Source organism: Anarhichas minor, unplaced genomic scaffold, assembly GCF_050575085.1.
Source record: "Anarhichas minor isolate MPS153535 unplaced genomic scaffold, ASM5057508v1 ptg000018l, whole genome shotgun sequence".
Taxonomy (NCBI): domain Eukaryota; kingdom Metazoa; phylum Chordata; class Actinopteri; order Perciformes; family Anarhichadidae; genus Anarhichas; species Anarhichas minor.
The window spans coordinates 9,855,000-9,870,501 of NW_027466464.1; the positions used below are offsets into that span (position 1 = coordinate 9,855,000).

A 15,502-nucleotide genomic window follows, 5' to 3' on the forward strand; every position below is an offset into this window, starting at 1 on the left:
GTCAACTTGGTAGAGTACACCGCGTGCTCGTCAAAATAAAATAAATAATGTTTATTCGGAATTTAAGCTAATATATTTAAAGAACAATATTTATTACGGTTTATGCAACTTTTGACAATTTTAAATCATAGGTGTCACTGTTATCATAACACGTCCTGATCTATTTTGTTCCTACACGGACCCAAATAAGTACAGCACCCGCGGTGTCCCAGCAACCGACGCCACCCTGATAGATATGGCGAAATTTGTGCTTGCTGGTAAAGTCTGATTTCACTCGTTACGTGATATCATGTAACTATATATACAAATATCACATTTCTGATTTAAATTTGAACCCGTACAGGTAAAAGTGACTGTCCGCATTACGCCAAAGCGGAACTATTAGCAGACAGTCTGCAGAGATCTCTTCCAAACTTCAGGATCCACAAGATCTCCATTCTCCCACATGAGTGGCAGGTAATTGTCTTATTTCTTTCTTTGTTTTTACAAATCATTAGCATGTTTTTGTGTTTCTTATTTGTCACCTCGATGGGACCTTTCACTGGTCTCTGATAGGAATGGCTGGAGGCCACCTGCAAAAGAAATGGATGGAAACACGAGAAGTCCCCTCTGGTCTGGAGGGAACTGGTGGACCAAGGGGGGAAAGGGATGCTCTTAGGAGGCTTCAGTGACTTCCTAGAGCATTGCCAGGTAGGCATATTAGGTTTTCTTAATTAAAATCACTTCTAAACGTCCATACATGCCAGTTTATGTAACCATTGGTTGTGCAGGACTACTACAGCGTCACATCAGACATGCCGACGGATGTAATGCTGACTGTTGCAGCAGAGAATCTGGAAACCAAGATGAATCTTGTTGTAGAGGAGCAGCATCGTGTCAGTCTCATCAAACCCCTTCACATATGGATCAGTAGGTGGGTTAGCCTGAAACACCAAACCAAAGAAGTATATATGCATATAAATGTTTTATTCTCCCATACTTGTCCAGTGCTCTCAACCCAACCAGCCACTTCCTGATCCCCAATCTGCTCTCTGCTGAGGTGTTCCCCCATGTTTCCACAATCAGCCTCCACCTACTGGACCTGGAGGGGACCGAGGAGGGATTGCAGGGGCTGAGGATGGAGACGGAGGACCTGGCACTCAGTCTGCTCCATCAAGTATTAGGCTATTTCTTTTTGAAGGATACTTTTTGTTGTCACCATATCAGAAGGAAAATAAACTAACTTTATACATCCACAGGTGACTATTCACACAGATCTGGAACAGGCCTTCCAGGACGCGGATGTCATTCTACTGCTGGATGAGGGGTGGTCTGATGACAGCGATGAGGAGGAAAAGAGGAAGGGACTCTCAGACAGGTACAGAGAGTATGGACGACTGATGGACACAAGGGCCAACAAGGAGGTGACGGTCATTGTGTGTGCCGACTCGTTCGCCAACCTGAGATGCTCACTTCTTCTGGACAATGCACGCTCCATTGACAGCAGCCAATTTGTCACCATGTCAACTCAGCTGGAAAATGAAGCCAAGGCCATCATTGCCAAGAAGCTGAAAGTGAGGACGTCAGGTAAGTCTCTCTCCATACTGCTACTGTGTATTCACATTGCATTTTAGCCACTTTCCATGAAAGATGATCTCTTCTTCTGCTCTAGATGTTACAAATGTCATCGTGTGGGGAAACATCAGTGGTCGTTTCTACATCGACCTGCAGTGGGCGAAGGTTTTCAACTATGACGGGGCAATCAGAGGACCAGCTTTCTTCTCCCAACCAGCTCAAACGATTCTCCATGACAGGTTTGTTACAACAGTAGATTAATGGCTTATCTCATTTTATTGCCTACACTTTATTGGTCAACTCTACCCACCTGGCACTTTGCAGGCTAAACAAACACACCAAAGGTCTGACATCATATTACAAAACTCCCGACCAATCCGTACCCGACTTCAGTCTGTGCAAAGAACATCCTGTGATATGCCAACAAGCCCACAACCTCCTTCCCTCTTCCAGGAAATGGCTGGAGACAGACTTTCAAGACTTGGTGCGTTGTCGGCGTGCAGCTGTGGCTTCAAAGTCCTGCCGAGCAGCTGCCATGTCAGCCGCCAACGGGATCCTCGCTGTCCTAAAGGCCTGGAATGGCATTTGTAGTCCAGATGAGGTCTTCTCTACGGGTGTGCTCTGCCCAGGTGAAGACACAACGACCCCAGACATTGATCTCGGGCTGATGTAGCAGGTGATGAACTGTGATTGTCTTTGGCTACTTGTAGGCGACTACAATCTCCCAGATGGCGTCGTCCTCTCACTCCCAGTAACGTTCACGGACGGTAAATGGTCCGTGCGGTTTGACGTGACTGTTGGAGACGAGTTGAAGGAGCGACTTCAGCTCTCTGCGAGTGAACTAAAGCAGGTACGTCAAGTTTCATAGCTGCAGTTACCATTTAAACATTAAAGGTACAGGTTAAAGGTACTAACAGGTGTTTTTCTTCCCCAGGAAAAAGAACTCGGAGCAGACATTTTGCAGGATTGTTATAAAGAAGACTAAAATCATTTGCATATTGACAAACTAAAAGCATGGTTTACATGATCAAAGGAAATAATCCAGATACATCTCGTTTGTTTCAGTTTGTTCTTTTATTCTCTTACTTTCACATGTGGTGTCACACTTTTATTTGACCAGTTTAATGACAATAAATCTTCTCCGCTTCGTGAAACTCGTCCATAGCCGTTATGTTTTTAGATGTAAAAGATCAAACTGAGTACTTTATGGAAAAAGGAGAAATTAGAAAATATATTGCTTTTTTTATTTATTTTTTTATAAATTGTACAGTTCAGTAAGTGTATTTGTTATAGTTCCATAAGCGATACTTAAAGCATAAAACACACTACTACCATACACAAACTAGTCTGTTAATATCCTCTACATCTGGTGTTATCACTTGCCACCTACTTCCATTTACAGTCCTGAAAATAAAGGCATCAAAACTCACCTTCCCCTCGTTGGTAATGAAATATTAAACAAACTGAATTTAATGGGCTCTTTTAACCTGAAACATTCAAATTGATTTTTCTTCTCAGTACTTTGTCAGCTGACAAGGAGAACTTGAACAGAGTGCTGATTTTACATGCAGAATATACACGTAGCGTTTCTACACTATACACAAGGAGGCGTTGACTGAAAAGAAAGGAAAGGTTAGTACAGATACAGTGCACTACGACAAGTCGGGAAATGGACACATGTTCTGCAATGTTATATTCAATTTGTACAACCCACCCTTTGAGATTTGGATGCTGAGTGGTTCACAAAAGCAGTCGAGCATAGTGCTAGCTTTCTTTTTGTCATGTCCAAAGTTTCCCACAAATCCCCAGCAGATACATAATATGTCTTTAAACTGTCAGTAACGCCTCAGGTATCGATTATGGTAAATACGTGCGTGATCCATGCATGGACTTGTCGTGGCACAGAGAAGGTTATTTGGTAAATATACATATCCGAGTGAGGACTATACAAGTAACAAATAGGTAGAGCGGGGCCCATCAAACAAGAAGTGCGTGTCTTTCAACAGAGTTGTAGATAAAGAATAAATTCCACTACATAAGGGCGTATGACGTCAAATTAAATCCGCAAATATAAATGAGGCATCAATCACATAGAGGAGCTTCGGGAACATTATCTCGTTACATCAAAGTCACTTGTGTGTATGGGTAAAGATCTACTACCGGTCAACATCCAACAATGTCAAAGATTACGTTTCCATTTCCAGGCAACAAGTGAAAGACTGAATGTTTCTGTCAAAGCTGGAACCGTGGAGACTTTTGGAGGGACGGATAAAGTGAAGGATGATACTGTTGTTTGTCTAAGTCGAACTCTGGGAATACACAACTACATTTGAAACCTGGACGTTCATGGTGTCATAAACAGTTATCATACAATCATTATGGGCAACTGGGGGATTCAATTTGCTTTTAAACTCCCACCCCCTCAATATAACAATAAAGTTTCAGCGACTGACCGTTAAATAAAATAATTTATAGTATATATTAATAGTTATATAATCCAACATTTCAACTCTTCATAACACCATCTAGATAAACATCTGAACGAAAACGAGGTGGAAGCGTTAAGCTCTTAGCCAGGTGGAAAATAAAGGCATCTTTATTCTCACGTGAGACGGAACATGGACCGTTTTTTTTTTTTTTTTTTTAAACTACGCCGTAAGAAATTTGCCTCATAATTTATCAAGCCAATATCAATGTTAGATGCCAACTCTGAACCGGCTCTCATTGAAGATGATACGATGAGGCAGGCCACAAGAAAGCCTCTATGAAAGCAGAACGCACCAAGTATGCCAAACCATATGCCAAACAATCACCGATCAACTGCATTAAACGCCAAACTCTTTGATAAATGTTTCGTATATAGCAGTATGTGTGGATATAATGTAGGTCTAACGGACAAATAAAAACACGCCAGTTGAGGCCAGGAGGAGATAACGGGGAAGCTATGACTGTGGTTGATGCTGAGGGGACGGTGGCGTCTCTGGAGCTCCTGAGGCTCCTCCCACCACCTGTCTGTCAGAGACCAGGTCCAGCCCCTCGTCAAACTGCTCCAGTTCGCTTTGGTCCAGAATCTCAAAGTCCTCTTCCTCGGTGGGAACTAGCGCGTCGTCGGGCATCTCCTCTCCGGTGTCGCTTTCTGTCGTGATCGCCTCGTCCGGGTCCTCGTTGGCTCCTTGTGTCGTGTTAGCAGTGGTGTCAGTGGGCGGGGTGGAGGTCTCCAGAGCGCCCGGTGGGATTTCAGTGGGAAGGAACTCGGCCAGGGAGGGGTCCTCGCTGGACTCACTGGAGCGCAGCAGGGCCGACAGAGTGTTCTGCACCACAGTGGAGATGGCTGTGGTCACTATCTCCTCGCTCAAGGCCTCCAAGGACTGCTGTGGTACCTGGGTTCCTGCAGCTTCCTTCTCCTCCGCCTCCCGCGCCCCCGCTTCCCGCACCACGGGCAACACGCCCTCCTCACCCCTGGGTGGTCGTCCGTATCCGTTGAAGTGCGTGTTCACAAAGTGGAGCGGAGACGCTAGGTGCTGGATAAGGAGGCTGACGGGGCTCAACGGTTCCCTCTCTGATTGAGCACCGGCCTGGGCTGCGTCACCCTGGCCTCGCAGGGGGAAGTGGAGCAGGTTGCGCTCGATGGATGGGAACTCCTCAACCGAGGGGAACACGGGGAGATCCCGCAAGTAGGACTCCTCCGGGTCGCTGTGTAAACTCTGCTGGTCCAGGTCTGCAGTAGAGATGAGGCAGGAAAAGAAACTGACTCGAGCATCCAAGCCAAACAAAACTAAACACCAGTTTTCTGCATTGTGGCTATGACATAATCAAGTGACCCTCACTTGATCGGGTATGAGCGATCGTTTACCTTCAGAGAAGTCGGTGAGTTGGGGAGTGGTGGCTCTGGACACTGAGAACCCCCCACTCTCCAAGATGGATGCCTCTTCATCCGACAACTCAGAGTCTGTGATGGCCATCGCCAGAGTGGTGGTCTTCACATCCACCTGACCAACGAAACCACAGCGTTATGTCACCAATGTACCATCATCCTTCTCATCTTTTTCCACAATCGCACTTATTGGAGCCTTGGGGTCAAAAACTAAAAAGCTAAACAAAAATACATAAACATAACCTGCTCCCCACACTACTTTGTATTCTCTGTTGGTGTCTATGTGGCAGTGTATTGATTATTGTGTCTCCATACCGTCGGGGCGAACAGGGACAGCTCCTCCTCACTGTCACTCTCGGTTTCGGCTCTCGGCTCGTCCCCCTCCACTACCTCCTTCTTCACCTCTGTCAAAACACGCATACACACATTTAAATGTGAATAAGTGACCACAACAACGGATTCAAAGACAGAATGGCACACATATATGCAACACATGCTGCTACAACGAGGTTGGACATCAGTAAGAGAGACAAGAAAGATGATCTACATCGATTCAGGCTCCTTATGTTACGCTTCCTCCTCGCATGGTTAAGGCCCGTATTAATACAAGGGCGTATATCCGTAGCTTTGTTAATTTGATGTGACGCACGCGAGTCAGGTTTAGAATCTATAGCCCGAAGGTGTCCCAGTAGCACTCACTTCTCTTGTCGTGCTTGCGGTGCTCGGTTTCTCCCTTCATGCTGTAGTCCAGTTTCATCAGGATCGGCTCCAAGCCCGTGTACATCTTCTGGATCAGTTCGTGGTACACCACCAGCGGCCACAACAGCACGCTCAGGACTGAACGGGGAAAAAAACAGCGACAACTTTAAATTTATTTTATGAGTATAAAAGCAAGTAAATGCACACTGAGTGCACCATCAGCAGGTTTCCTGTTTGTCAGGACAAGCACACATTCCCATGTAAATTCATGGCTTAGTACAACTGTTTCTTGATGCAAATTAGGAAAGAGGTGACTCACCAATAATATAGGAGATCATGATTCCTGGTACATAATGCCCAACCCCGGCAAGTACAAAACAGCCGCTGCACATCATCACACAGAACTGGGAAACAAGAGCAAGTAAGACAAATAAGACACCTTCAAGCTGCACAGGGCATACTTACTTGGAAGTTTCTTTCCTTGTGTGTCAAAGTGCTGTACCTTGCCGTGGTTCTGTCGTTTGTACTGCAGCGTCTCCTGCAGGTACAGGGAGTAGGTCAGGTAGCTTTCAGCCAGGTGGTGGCTGAGCTCAGGAATACTGAGCAGATGCTGCTCCACACTCATCACGTCACTGTGTGCAAACAGGAATAGACAACACTTGTGAAAGGACAAAAATCTGTATATTAAGCGCTTCAGGCTGTACTGAAATGCTTGCAAAGAGGTAAAGTGAGATTCCTCAAGAATGTCAACAATACAACAGACTAAACTCGACTGGTAGCTTACAATTAGTTCTGATGATATGGTGTGACATGTGACGGAAATGTTTTAAACATAAAGACAGACTTCACACTGTTGGAATTGAACGTATGCTCTTATTTTGAATTCGTTCAGGAAATGGAAACAGAGAGCCATCTCTTCACCATGTACACACTACCTACCGTTGTTCAGGGAGAGCCTCTGCATGTTGAACTGCAGCAGGAGCAAAACACACAGTTAGCAACAATTAGGCCATTTGATGTGATGTTTTAACATAAGGAAATGACAGAGAACATATTGGGGTAAGCAGGAAAACTACTTCATCCACACTGACAAAAATCCGAGCAGGCTTCTCCATCCAGTGAAGGTACTGTGCCCACAAATATAGACTTAAACTGGCTCAGCAACAGGGAGCAATTGCTTGGGTAAAGAGTGACAAAGCCTCAGGGCCATATTAAAATCCCATTAGGGGCTTACTGGTAATGATAGGCAACTTGTGCTTCCATCTCTCCAGCAGCATCAGTCCCAGCAGGGACACACTCAACAGGAACAGAGGCCGCAGGGAGGTGGATGACAGGAGCCTGTGTGGAGATGCAGAAAACAACAGCACACAAACATATTAATATAAAGAAACGAATGTCATGAAACTCACTTCCATGTTAAACTTAATAAATACATCCGCATGGCACCTCTGTTGTCTGTAACTGACAGTTGGTGAACGAGGCCTGGGCCACTAAACTGTCTTGCAAGCTACGTTAGCATCATGCTAAAGACGTGGGATTAGCTAATTTATCCTCGCGGAGGTTAGCCAGCTAGCTAATGATGTTCAATGCGACCTCGTAGAGCTGTCAGAAAGGTGTGGAAAAAACGGGATTAAAACACGGTTTCGGTTACCAGAATAATGTGTTGAGTGTCAAGGCGACAGTGATGCTGTACAACGGCCTTTCCCAGACCAGCAGCCTCTGCAGCCACAGCAGCATGGACTCGTACTGCGAGAGAAAACCCTGAAGACGCTCCCGCAGGAGGACGAGCTCCGGGTTCACGTCCCCGCAGACCTGCCCCGGAGACCCCGCAGGGAACAGAGACTCCAGGCCAACCGAAGAGGAGGTAACCGAGGGGTATCTTCTGGCCTCCTCTTCGCTCGCCATGTTTCCCCCTACTTTGTTATGTTGTTTTGGATATCACGGGGTATATGGTAAAAAACACCATCAAGTGGTACAAACTTACAAATACTAAGCATCCGGTTGGGACTTTCAGAATAAAACCAATCGCCTTTGGCAACAGGTTAACAAAGTACCAAAGCAAAGATGATGAATCGAGTCATATTTAGTTTTTGATCAATTTAAAGGTGTCTTAAAAATATCCAATATAATGATTTGCATTGATGTCATTACATTACATATATTTGATCAGGTACGTTTATTTTTTACTTTGAAGGCAATATTAATTTCCGGCCTTATTGTTGATTACTTCCGGCAGCTTGATGTCCTTAACGCACAGATGGGCGGACGGATCACAAGGCCCGTCACGGGTGAGAAAGAAAAAAAAATATATATATATAGTCACGTGTTTCCTTGTTTTTAAACCTCAGGTGCACCACCGTGTGGTCAGAAATATGGCAGCAATGCATAAAGGTAAAACACTTGAGACCTGTAAAAACTCTCCCCAACACGTGCAGCCTCCTGCTACCACTTCAAGTACTGCAACTGCTATTATTGATCATTACCAGCAAGTTTTGATACAAATGTTTAATACAGAAATATACAGTGTTGATCAATTTGATCAAATGCAGCCGATATAGACATTGTGCTGGAGACCTATAGAGATTCATTACAGCATCAAGGTCAGCTCACTGGTATTATTGTTTCTTGAACACAGCACATCTTCACAAGGCATCTTAATGTAAAGTAGCGCAATAAGGGGATTTTTCTTCCTGTTGTGATCTCTCATTTCAGTCTCAAGTTGATTTCTGAAAGACAGAAGCAAAAGCTACAATCATTCCACTCATCAACTATTATGAGTATCCTAAAAAGAAAAGGGCTTGAGAGGCCTACCTGGCTGTGTACAGGACTCAAGCGTACTCGGGTGGTAAAGGAGGGAAGGGGACCTGCTGTCCTCTGGTGCTAAGACATAAGGGCATCAATACCTGCAGGGGTTAAGACCATGGCCTGCAGCAGGTCAGACAGAGAGATGATGCCCTTCACCACGTCAGCCCTGTCCACCAGGACCAGCCGATGGACCTGGGGTAAGGAGGAAAAAGATAATGATTTCTAAATACCTTTTGATGTCATGACGAATAGAGACCACACTCTTTTCCTGCCTCAGCGTTGACCAGCCGGTCTATGATGGTTTCCAAGGTCTCATCAGGGTAGCACTTGATCACTCCCTCCACAAAACATGAGCGCCTGCGAACGGCCTCCTGCATCGGCATGTCCAGATTGTTGTAACTCTTCTGGGCTGCTAGATTCTGGAGCAAACACAGAAAACCTCAGCAAGGATGATAAACTTTAGGGTGTCGTACTTTGAGATTACAAATAGAGCCTTAGCTCCACAAAAACTGGGCAAGACACAGTACTTACAATCACATCAAATCTTGAGTAGAGGGACACCACTTTGCCTGAGAAAACAAATGATTGGATGCAGTAGGATACCCATTAACACTGATGAATACGGCTCAATAATGTAAAACATATTCTTAAGAGCACACCTTGTTCGTCCACCACGGGTAGTGCAGACACCCGCCTTTTCACAAAAATGGCGAGGGCATCATAAAGCGTTGCCGTTTGCTGAACAGTGGCGATGTTCCTGAAAGTTCCAATCCCGAGCTCCTGGATCTGCCTTCCCATGAACGCAGGCTTGGGAACTTTTCTCTCCTGAAAAACACCCAGACCACACCGCAGCAGAAGAATGTTAATGCATGCAGACATAAAGAACAGGTAGGTAGATCCCCCATGCTAAACATCTTGCTTGCTCACAAATATGTGGAGGAACTTGAGGATTCTTTTGTGGGTGAGAATGTGCAAGACGTTTCCAGACTGTGGATCCATGACCGGCAGCCTGTGGATCTTATACTTAAGTAAGAAATAGATGGCATCAAAGAGGCTAACAGGAAAGAGGAGAGGAGACAGTTTACTGCTAGTAGACTGAAATGTAAATTAAGTTTTCATAGATCACATCTGAGTGTTACCTGGCCTCTGGAGAAATACTAATGAGGATGTGATTGGAACACTGCAGGTAGACATCTAGACAGAAGAAGACAGAGAGCTCTCATGCTAACTCACAGAGGTGCTCATCCGTGCTGGTTATTTACTTTGAAATGAATCACCTCTCCATGTCTCGATCTTGTGTCTCTCCAGCTCGTACATTTGAACCTTTGAGAGGGAAACCCAAAATGTCAAATCAATCACTGCAACCCTTTAAAACCTTCTGTAAAGAGTTCCACACGGTGTTGCTTGTATCTGTGACATACGAGTTATAATAAAAAGATTATAATAATGTCTGATATATGATGGCCATACACAGTGTAGTCATTCTCACCATAGGGGACCTGTAATAGTAATGGAGGATGTTGATGAAATCTGTAATAGTCAGCATACCTGTGAAAGCAAATGATTTATGTTGCCATTATAATAAATTCACAGTGACTAATACTTCACTATGACTATTCCTTTAATCCCTCGTCTTACCCACAAATCTCTGCAACTTGCTGTCCCATAACGGCGCCGCCCTCAAGCCATTTGCCACCAGTGCAAAAAAGGCCTTTTTCACCTTTGGAAGTCAGAATTTCACACAGTCGGTGAGGAGTTACAAGCAACAACAAAAAAAGAAAAAAAAAAAGACTCACAAGTTGCATTTCTTACTTGTAGTTTGGTATCAAATATGACCAGTTTACAGCTGGTTGGAATGGCATCATAGCAGCTGTGACTTTTCATGAAATTCATGTAGACTGTGGCATCAGCCTCTGTGAGGAATCACATTATACCACGTTATATATGGACACATGCATTCATACACCTACAAGCAGGCATGGACGGCACGGATCCTTTTACTCGCATGTGTTCATGCTCACATGTGCGCTAGTGATTGCAATCGTACCTTGTTTCTTCATTTCCTGCCTCTTCTCTGGGAGTGAGACCTACAACAGAGCAAGCGAAACAACATTCTCCACATGACATTGTCAGAATGGTTTGAAATATGCTCAACCCAAAGCAACATTTCACCTGTGAGGGAGGCTCCATGATTTCTGTTGTGTGTCCATGAAAAAGTGGGGATTTCAAAAGCAGCAGACGCAAAGCGCTGGTGGCTGCGCTGGGTTTGTTTACCCTTTCCTCCAAAAAGCCCGTCGGGTCTATATAAGGAGCTCTCAAGTGGCATGTGTCAGGCCAGAGGCGCAGGGGAGGGGTGAGAGAGAGAGAGAGAGAAGCTGGAACAGGATCAGGGGGGGGGAGGGACACTCAAGGTTCTGCCAGAACCAGACATCTGCTCCCCCTTCCCTTTAAAAGGCACTCGCCTTCATGCATTTATTATCTCAGATCACATAAAGTCGCCCTCATTTACTGGCTTCGGTGGCGTCGAAGTAATCCTTGAAGATGATTTATGGAGGCCTGCTATGTGAGAAAATTAAAATGGCGTGAAATCCTGCTCTATATGGAGTGAATGTCAAGGCTTCACCCAGTTGAATTCTTTCCAAGAGCCATGAGTTCAGAAGCGTACTGTCTGCTCTCAACTTGCGACAGTAGTTTTGAATGATTCACACTATGATGTTGACTAAGACAAATGTCACAAAGAAATGCTTCCTTTATTAGCTCCCGTTTTCTTTTTACAGATTTGTACAATATTTGCATTTTACACCATGTACAAAATGAAAGGACTTCGTGCTGTATCAAATTCAAACGCTCCGAGCCGTTTTGTGAAAGTTTTTTTTTTCCCGATTAAAGTCAACGTCTTCCAACAGCTCTGTGCACAAACAGAAGTCTATTTAAAAGACACACCTGCCAACGCTGTAATGGTGGAGTGAAATGTCCAACAAAGAAACACTGCTGTTGGCCTGTAGCAGGAAGTTCACTTCAAAAAACACCCGCCACAAACCCAATAGAAATAGCACATCCTCTCTATAAAAGACCTATTCCCATTGGAGCATGGGAAACTTCTAGCTTGACCTCTTAAATGTCCACACATTACCATATTAGTGCCTTTAAGATTATGCGACATCCTGTTCCCACATAAAAGAAAAACGAGACCTTTTACGCTATAAGTGAGCAGAATAGGAGGAGTCGGTGGTTATTTTTCTGTGTGGCCAACGACCGTGACACCGAGGTATAAAGTCTACTTCCCTTCCTTGATGCTTTCACCTGAATACACTTTGTTTCACTAACAGTAACCTGGTGTACAATATCAGTGCTTGCTGCATGGTTATGACCATTGTCTGATATAAAGCTTGACATGCATGAATGAAAAATAACTGCATACTAAGCAAATATGGATGAGCCTAAATTAAGTAGACAAAGTAAACTGGTCTAGTCCCTTCTTCTCACAGAGCCCCTTCATGAAAAAATAAACTGTGAAACCTCCACACACTTTCATCAACTTGCCAAGCAAAAGCAAATATTACAGCTGTAATATAATAACTCAAAGGCCCTACACCACCACCCGAGGGGTCTGAACCTTCAATGATTAAATGTGGCCGACAAAACATATCAAACTATCTTCAAACTCCTTGTGATATTCTCTGCATTTAAAAACAAGATGCAGCGCATCAACTGTGGCATTGTATTTATGGCAACTCTATTCTGCAGTGCTGAGCGACACCTCTACCGCGTTGTACAATTCGCACTCTGTCTGTGCACAATACTCAGATCTGGAGAAGTAAACAAAACATGACTTGAAGCAGTGGATGAGTCATGGAATCAATGCTGGTTTCCATTTCCAGAGTCCATTCGTACAGGTTGACAGCAGTGGAGTTTTGCCGGTCGCTAGCCGGGCATGATCAGAGCTTGGGCTTTATCGACAGGTAACATGGACTTTGGGTGGCAGGGTCCCAGCTGTATAGGGGGAAACACCCCCAGGCGAGAGTTCAGACTTGACTCCGCCCCTCCGAGGAGGCTGGGGGCCAGCCACGGTGCATGACGCCGATGGTTATCAACGGGGCCGTGAGCGAAGACTGTTGAGGTGTTTCTAAGCCCGCACTGAAGAGGAGGGAGGGATGCGAGACAGCCAGGACAGAAGAAGGAGACAGGAGACCAGGTTTGGGGGGTTTCTACATCAGAATCAGTTTCAGGGTGTATGTGACCCATTGAGGCAAGGAGAGAGCCCCAGAGACACAGTACTGAGGTATGCGAGGAAGCCGATGGGGGACTTTGTAAGTGGTCCTGGTCGATTCCAAGTGCACCGGTCTGGCGGTTCAGACTCTTGTTGGCCAGAACGCAACAGGGGAGGCGCGTGGCTGCAGAAGGAGCTTCTTCAGTCGGGTTGGCGGTCTGAAGGTCCGGGCTAATCTCAGCTGGAGGTGGGAGCAGGGACGAGCCGCTTCTGGAGAGACTGAGCTGGTGCAGCACAGCGCTGGTGGCAATGAGGCCAGCCACACTGGTCAGATACACCAGGCCCAGCATACAGGAAACCTGAAAATACAATAACATTAGATTTGATGACATTGTTGTTGCAATGTTTGCCTATAAATCTCCTCTCCATTCAGCTAAAATCAACTCCTCACCTTGGTAAAGTGCTGGTAGATGGCTGTGAGGGCTTGACTCCACGCCGACTGCTCCAGTAGCACACAGAGGTCCGTATAAGTGAACCAGCCGCGTTTCATCCCCTGCCGCTCTGCAATGCTGGTGATACAGAGGCCACAGTCAGGAATACGTTGTTGTTTTTCACACATAAAGTTTAGTGTAAGTTTTCAGACTACCAACCTGGTTTCCAGTTGACTCAGTATATCAAATAAGTCATTTGGCTCCGTGAAGAGGCTCCACTCCTAGAAGATATAGGACACAATGGTTGGGACGAAGAACTTGATCCAAATCACATCAAATTCAAACACACTTACAATGGCATTCAAGAAGTTAATCTCCAGGTTATTGACGGTTTTGACGTCTAACTTCCCAGCTGCTCCCCACTCATCGTTGAAAACCTCTTCTTCCTCTCCTTCGTCATACAGGTACTTGCTGGCAACCATCTAGTTCAGAGAGATCAGAGCGTTTGTCATTGCAATACAAATAAACTCACTTTCTTAACTGCAGTAAAGGACCCAAAATGCTGGGAAGATACGCATCAAACTCCATTCTGACATGAGCAGCGACCAAGCCAGAAATACCAGTGACACATTTGGATTGACCTTTGAACCCAACACACATACCATGGAGATCAGGAAGAGGTCAGAGGAGGAGATCTTTTGGAGGTACTCAGGGTTTCTATGTCGGAGCCTTTCGATGTAAACTAGAGCCAGCATCATGGCACACGGAGAGATGCAAGCCTCCCTGAAGCAAAAGAAAAATTGTGAAAGGCAGTGCTACATTTAGTTCCTGTAAGAATCCATACATGCATGCACCCTACAAAGTACACACCTGGAAACATGTGCGGCATACTTCTTCTGGAGCTTGCGTATTGGGCTTGGGGCAGACTTCTGGAATATTTCAACAGCGATATCTGGAATGACAGAAAGCAAAAGAGACAAACGTGAACTTGCGTACAATCGCTATCGATCTAAGATTAGAAGTGTTTCATGTACATGGAAGCTACATAGGGGCACAACTTTTAAGTTGTCCCAAACATGTTTTAGTCAGCACTAAATCCTCCTTTCTTTACATTGATAAGTAAAGAAAGTCTGGAAAAAAAAGATGTATATCCGGTTCTTCTTCTGAGGGTGTGTCGGGGAGGAGCTAAAGCTAGTTTAAAAGCTAACTCACCTGTAACAGGGCAAGAGAGGGCATCTAAAGAAACGTCTTTGTCCAGGCCATAATACAGTCGCTTTCTCACTCGTTCACTCAGCTTCTGGTGTCCAGGAAGAAACTGTAAAAGAACAACGCTGGCGTTAGCTTACTTGAACTGTAGAGCTAGTTGTGGAAACAAAGCAATATGTGTAAACACTTCCATTAACACTAGCTTATGAGTTAACCTCGTAGTTTACTGCAGATGGTACTCATTTACGACACTGTAACGTTAGCTAAGCTAGGGAGCTAGCGTTGCTTTACGTCTTTTTTTTTATTAAGGCTTTTTAAATTACACATTGTTTTGCTTGGATTATAAACACGATTCGAAGTCACTTAGCATTAGCTAAATTAGGTCGTAGCTAGGTCCCCGATCAGCATATTTGGACAAGAGATCCAAAAGCGGACGTAAACATCAGCTAGCTGAGCTAATGCTACTAGCGTTAGCTTCCGTAGTTTGTTGACCTATCGTGGTCGTAACGCAATAACGTACCGTGAACTCCTGGAAGTCCGAAAACTGAAACGTCTTTTCGTTAAACAAAGCGTCGAAATCCATATCTACTGTAGATTGAACATCAGTCCGCTAAAACGTTGAAAAAGACGACTGTTTGCCCCCCCCGGAAAAAGTAGAGCTCCGACAGCAACACGCCCTGACCTGAGACAGTTCTTCCTGCAGCTCGCATTATTGACACATTA

General features: G+C 44.9%; 4 protein-coding genes across 4 annotated transcripts; 1 reads left to right on the forward strand and 3 right to left on the reverse strand.

The window, feature by feature from the left end:
• Positions 1-206: 206 nt before the first annotated feature.
• Positions 207-4,209, forward strand: mdh1b (malate dehydrogenase 1B, NAD (soluble)). Its single transcript, XM_076094476.1, has 10 exons — positions 207-257; positions 344-456; positions 556-690; positions 771-913; positions 988-1,156; positions 1,239-1,566; positions 1,652-1,793; positions 2,008-2,183; positions 2,265-2,404; positions 2,489-4,209. The coding sequence occupies exons 1-10, from the start codon at positions 236-238 to the stop codon at positions 2,537-2,539; spliced, it is 1,419 nt and encodes a 472-aa protein (XP_075950591.1). The 5' UTR covers positions 207-235; the 3' UTR covers positions 2,540-4,209.
• retreg2 (reticulophagy regulator family member 2) lies at positions 2,777-8,071 on the reverse strand. Its single transcript, XM_076094475.1, has 9 exons — positions 7,779-8,071; positions 7,362-7,465; positions 7,067-7,097; positions 6,630-6,759; positions 6,447-6,531; positions 6,128-6,265; positions 5,744-5,832; positions 5,408-5,543; positions 2,777-5,272 (listed from the first exon to the last, which is right to left on the reverse strand). Exons 1-9 carry the CDS (start codon positions 8,030-8,032, stop codon positions 4,497-4,499), a joined length of 1,743 nt encoding a protein of 580 aa, XP_075950590.1. The 5' UTR covers positions 8,033-8,071; the 3' UTR covers positions 2,777-4,496.
• A 546-nt stretch (positions 8,072-8,617) lies between these two features.
• Positions 8,618-11,533, reverse strand: prkag3a (protein kinase, AMP-activated, gamma 3a non-catalytic subunit). Its single transcript, XM_076094478.1, has 13 exons — positions 11,105-11,533; positions 10,980-11,019; positions 10,745-10,845; positions 10,571-10,652; positions 10,422-10,480; positions 10,210-10,255; positions 10,072-10,126; positions 9,860-9,986; positions 9,592-9,757; positions 9,464-9,501; positions 9,210-9,351; positions 8,939-9,129; positions 8,618-8,853 (listed from the first exon to the last, which is right to left on the reverse strand). The coding sequence occupies exons 1-12, from the start codon at positions 11,120-11,122 to the stop codon at positions 9,008-9,010; spliced, it is 996 nt and encodes a 331-aa protein (XP_075950593.1). The 5' UTR covers positions 11,123-11,533; the 3' UTR covers positions 8,618-8,853; positions 8,939-9,007.
• Positions 11,534-11,663: 130 nt separating this feature from the next.
• On the reverse strand, positions 11,664-15,486 carry cnppd1 (cyclin Pas1/PHO80 domain containing 1). Its single transcript, XM_076094477.1, has 8 exons — positions 15,300-15,486; positions 14,786-14,888; positions 14,444-14,525; positions 14,236-14,356; positions 13,927-14,055; positions 13,793-13,854; positions 13,594-13,711; positions 11,664-13,501 (listed from the first exon to the last, which is right to left on the reverse strand). Exons 1-8 carry the CDS (start codon positions 15,360-15,362, stop codon positions 12,857-12,859), a joined length of 1,323 nt encoding a protein of 440 aa, XP_075950592.1. The 5' UTR covers positions 15,363-15,486; the 3' UTR covers positions 11,664-12,856.
• Positions 15,487-15,502: the final 16 nt, after the last annotated feature.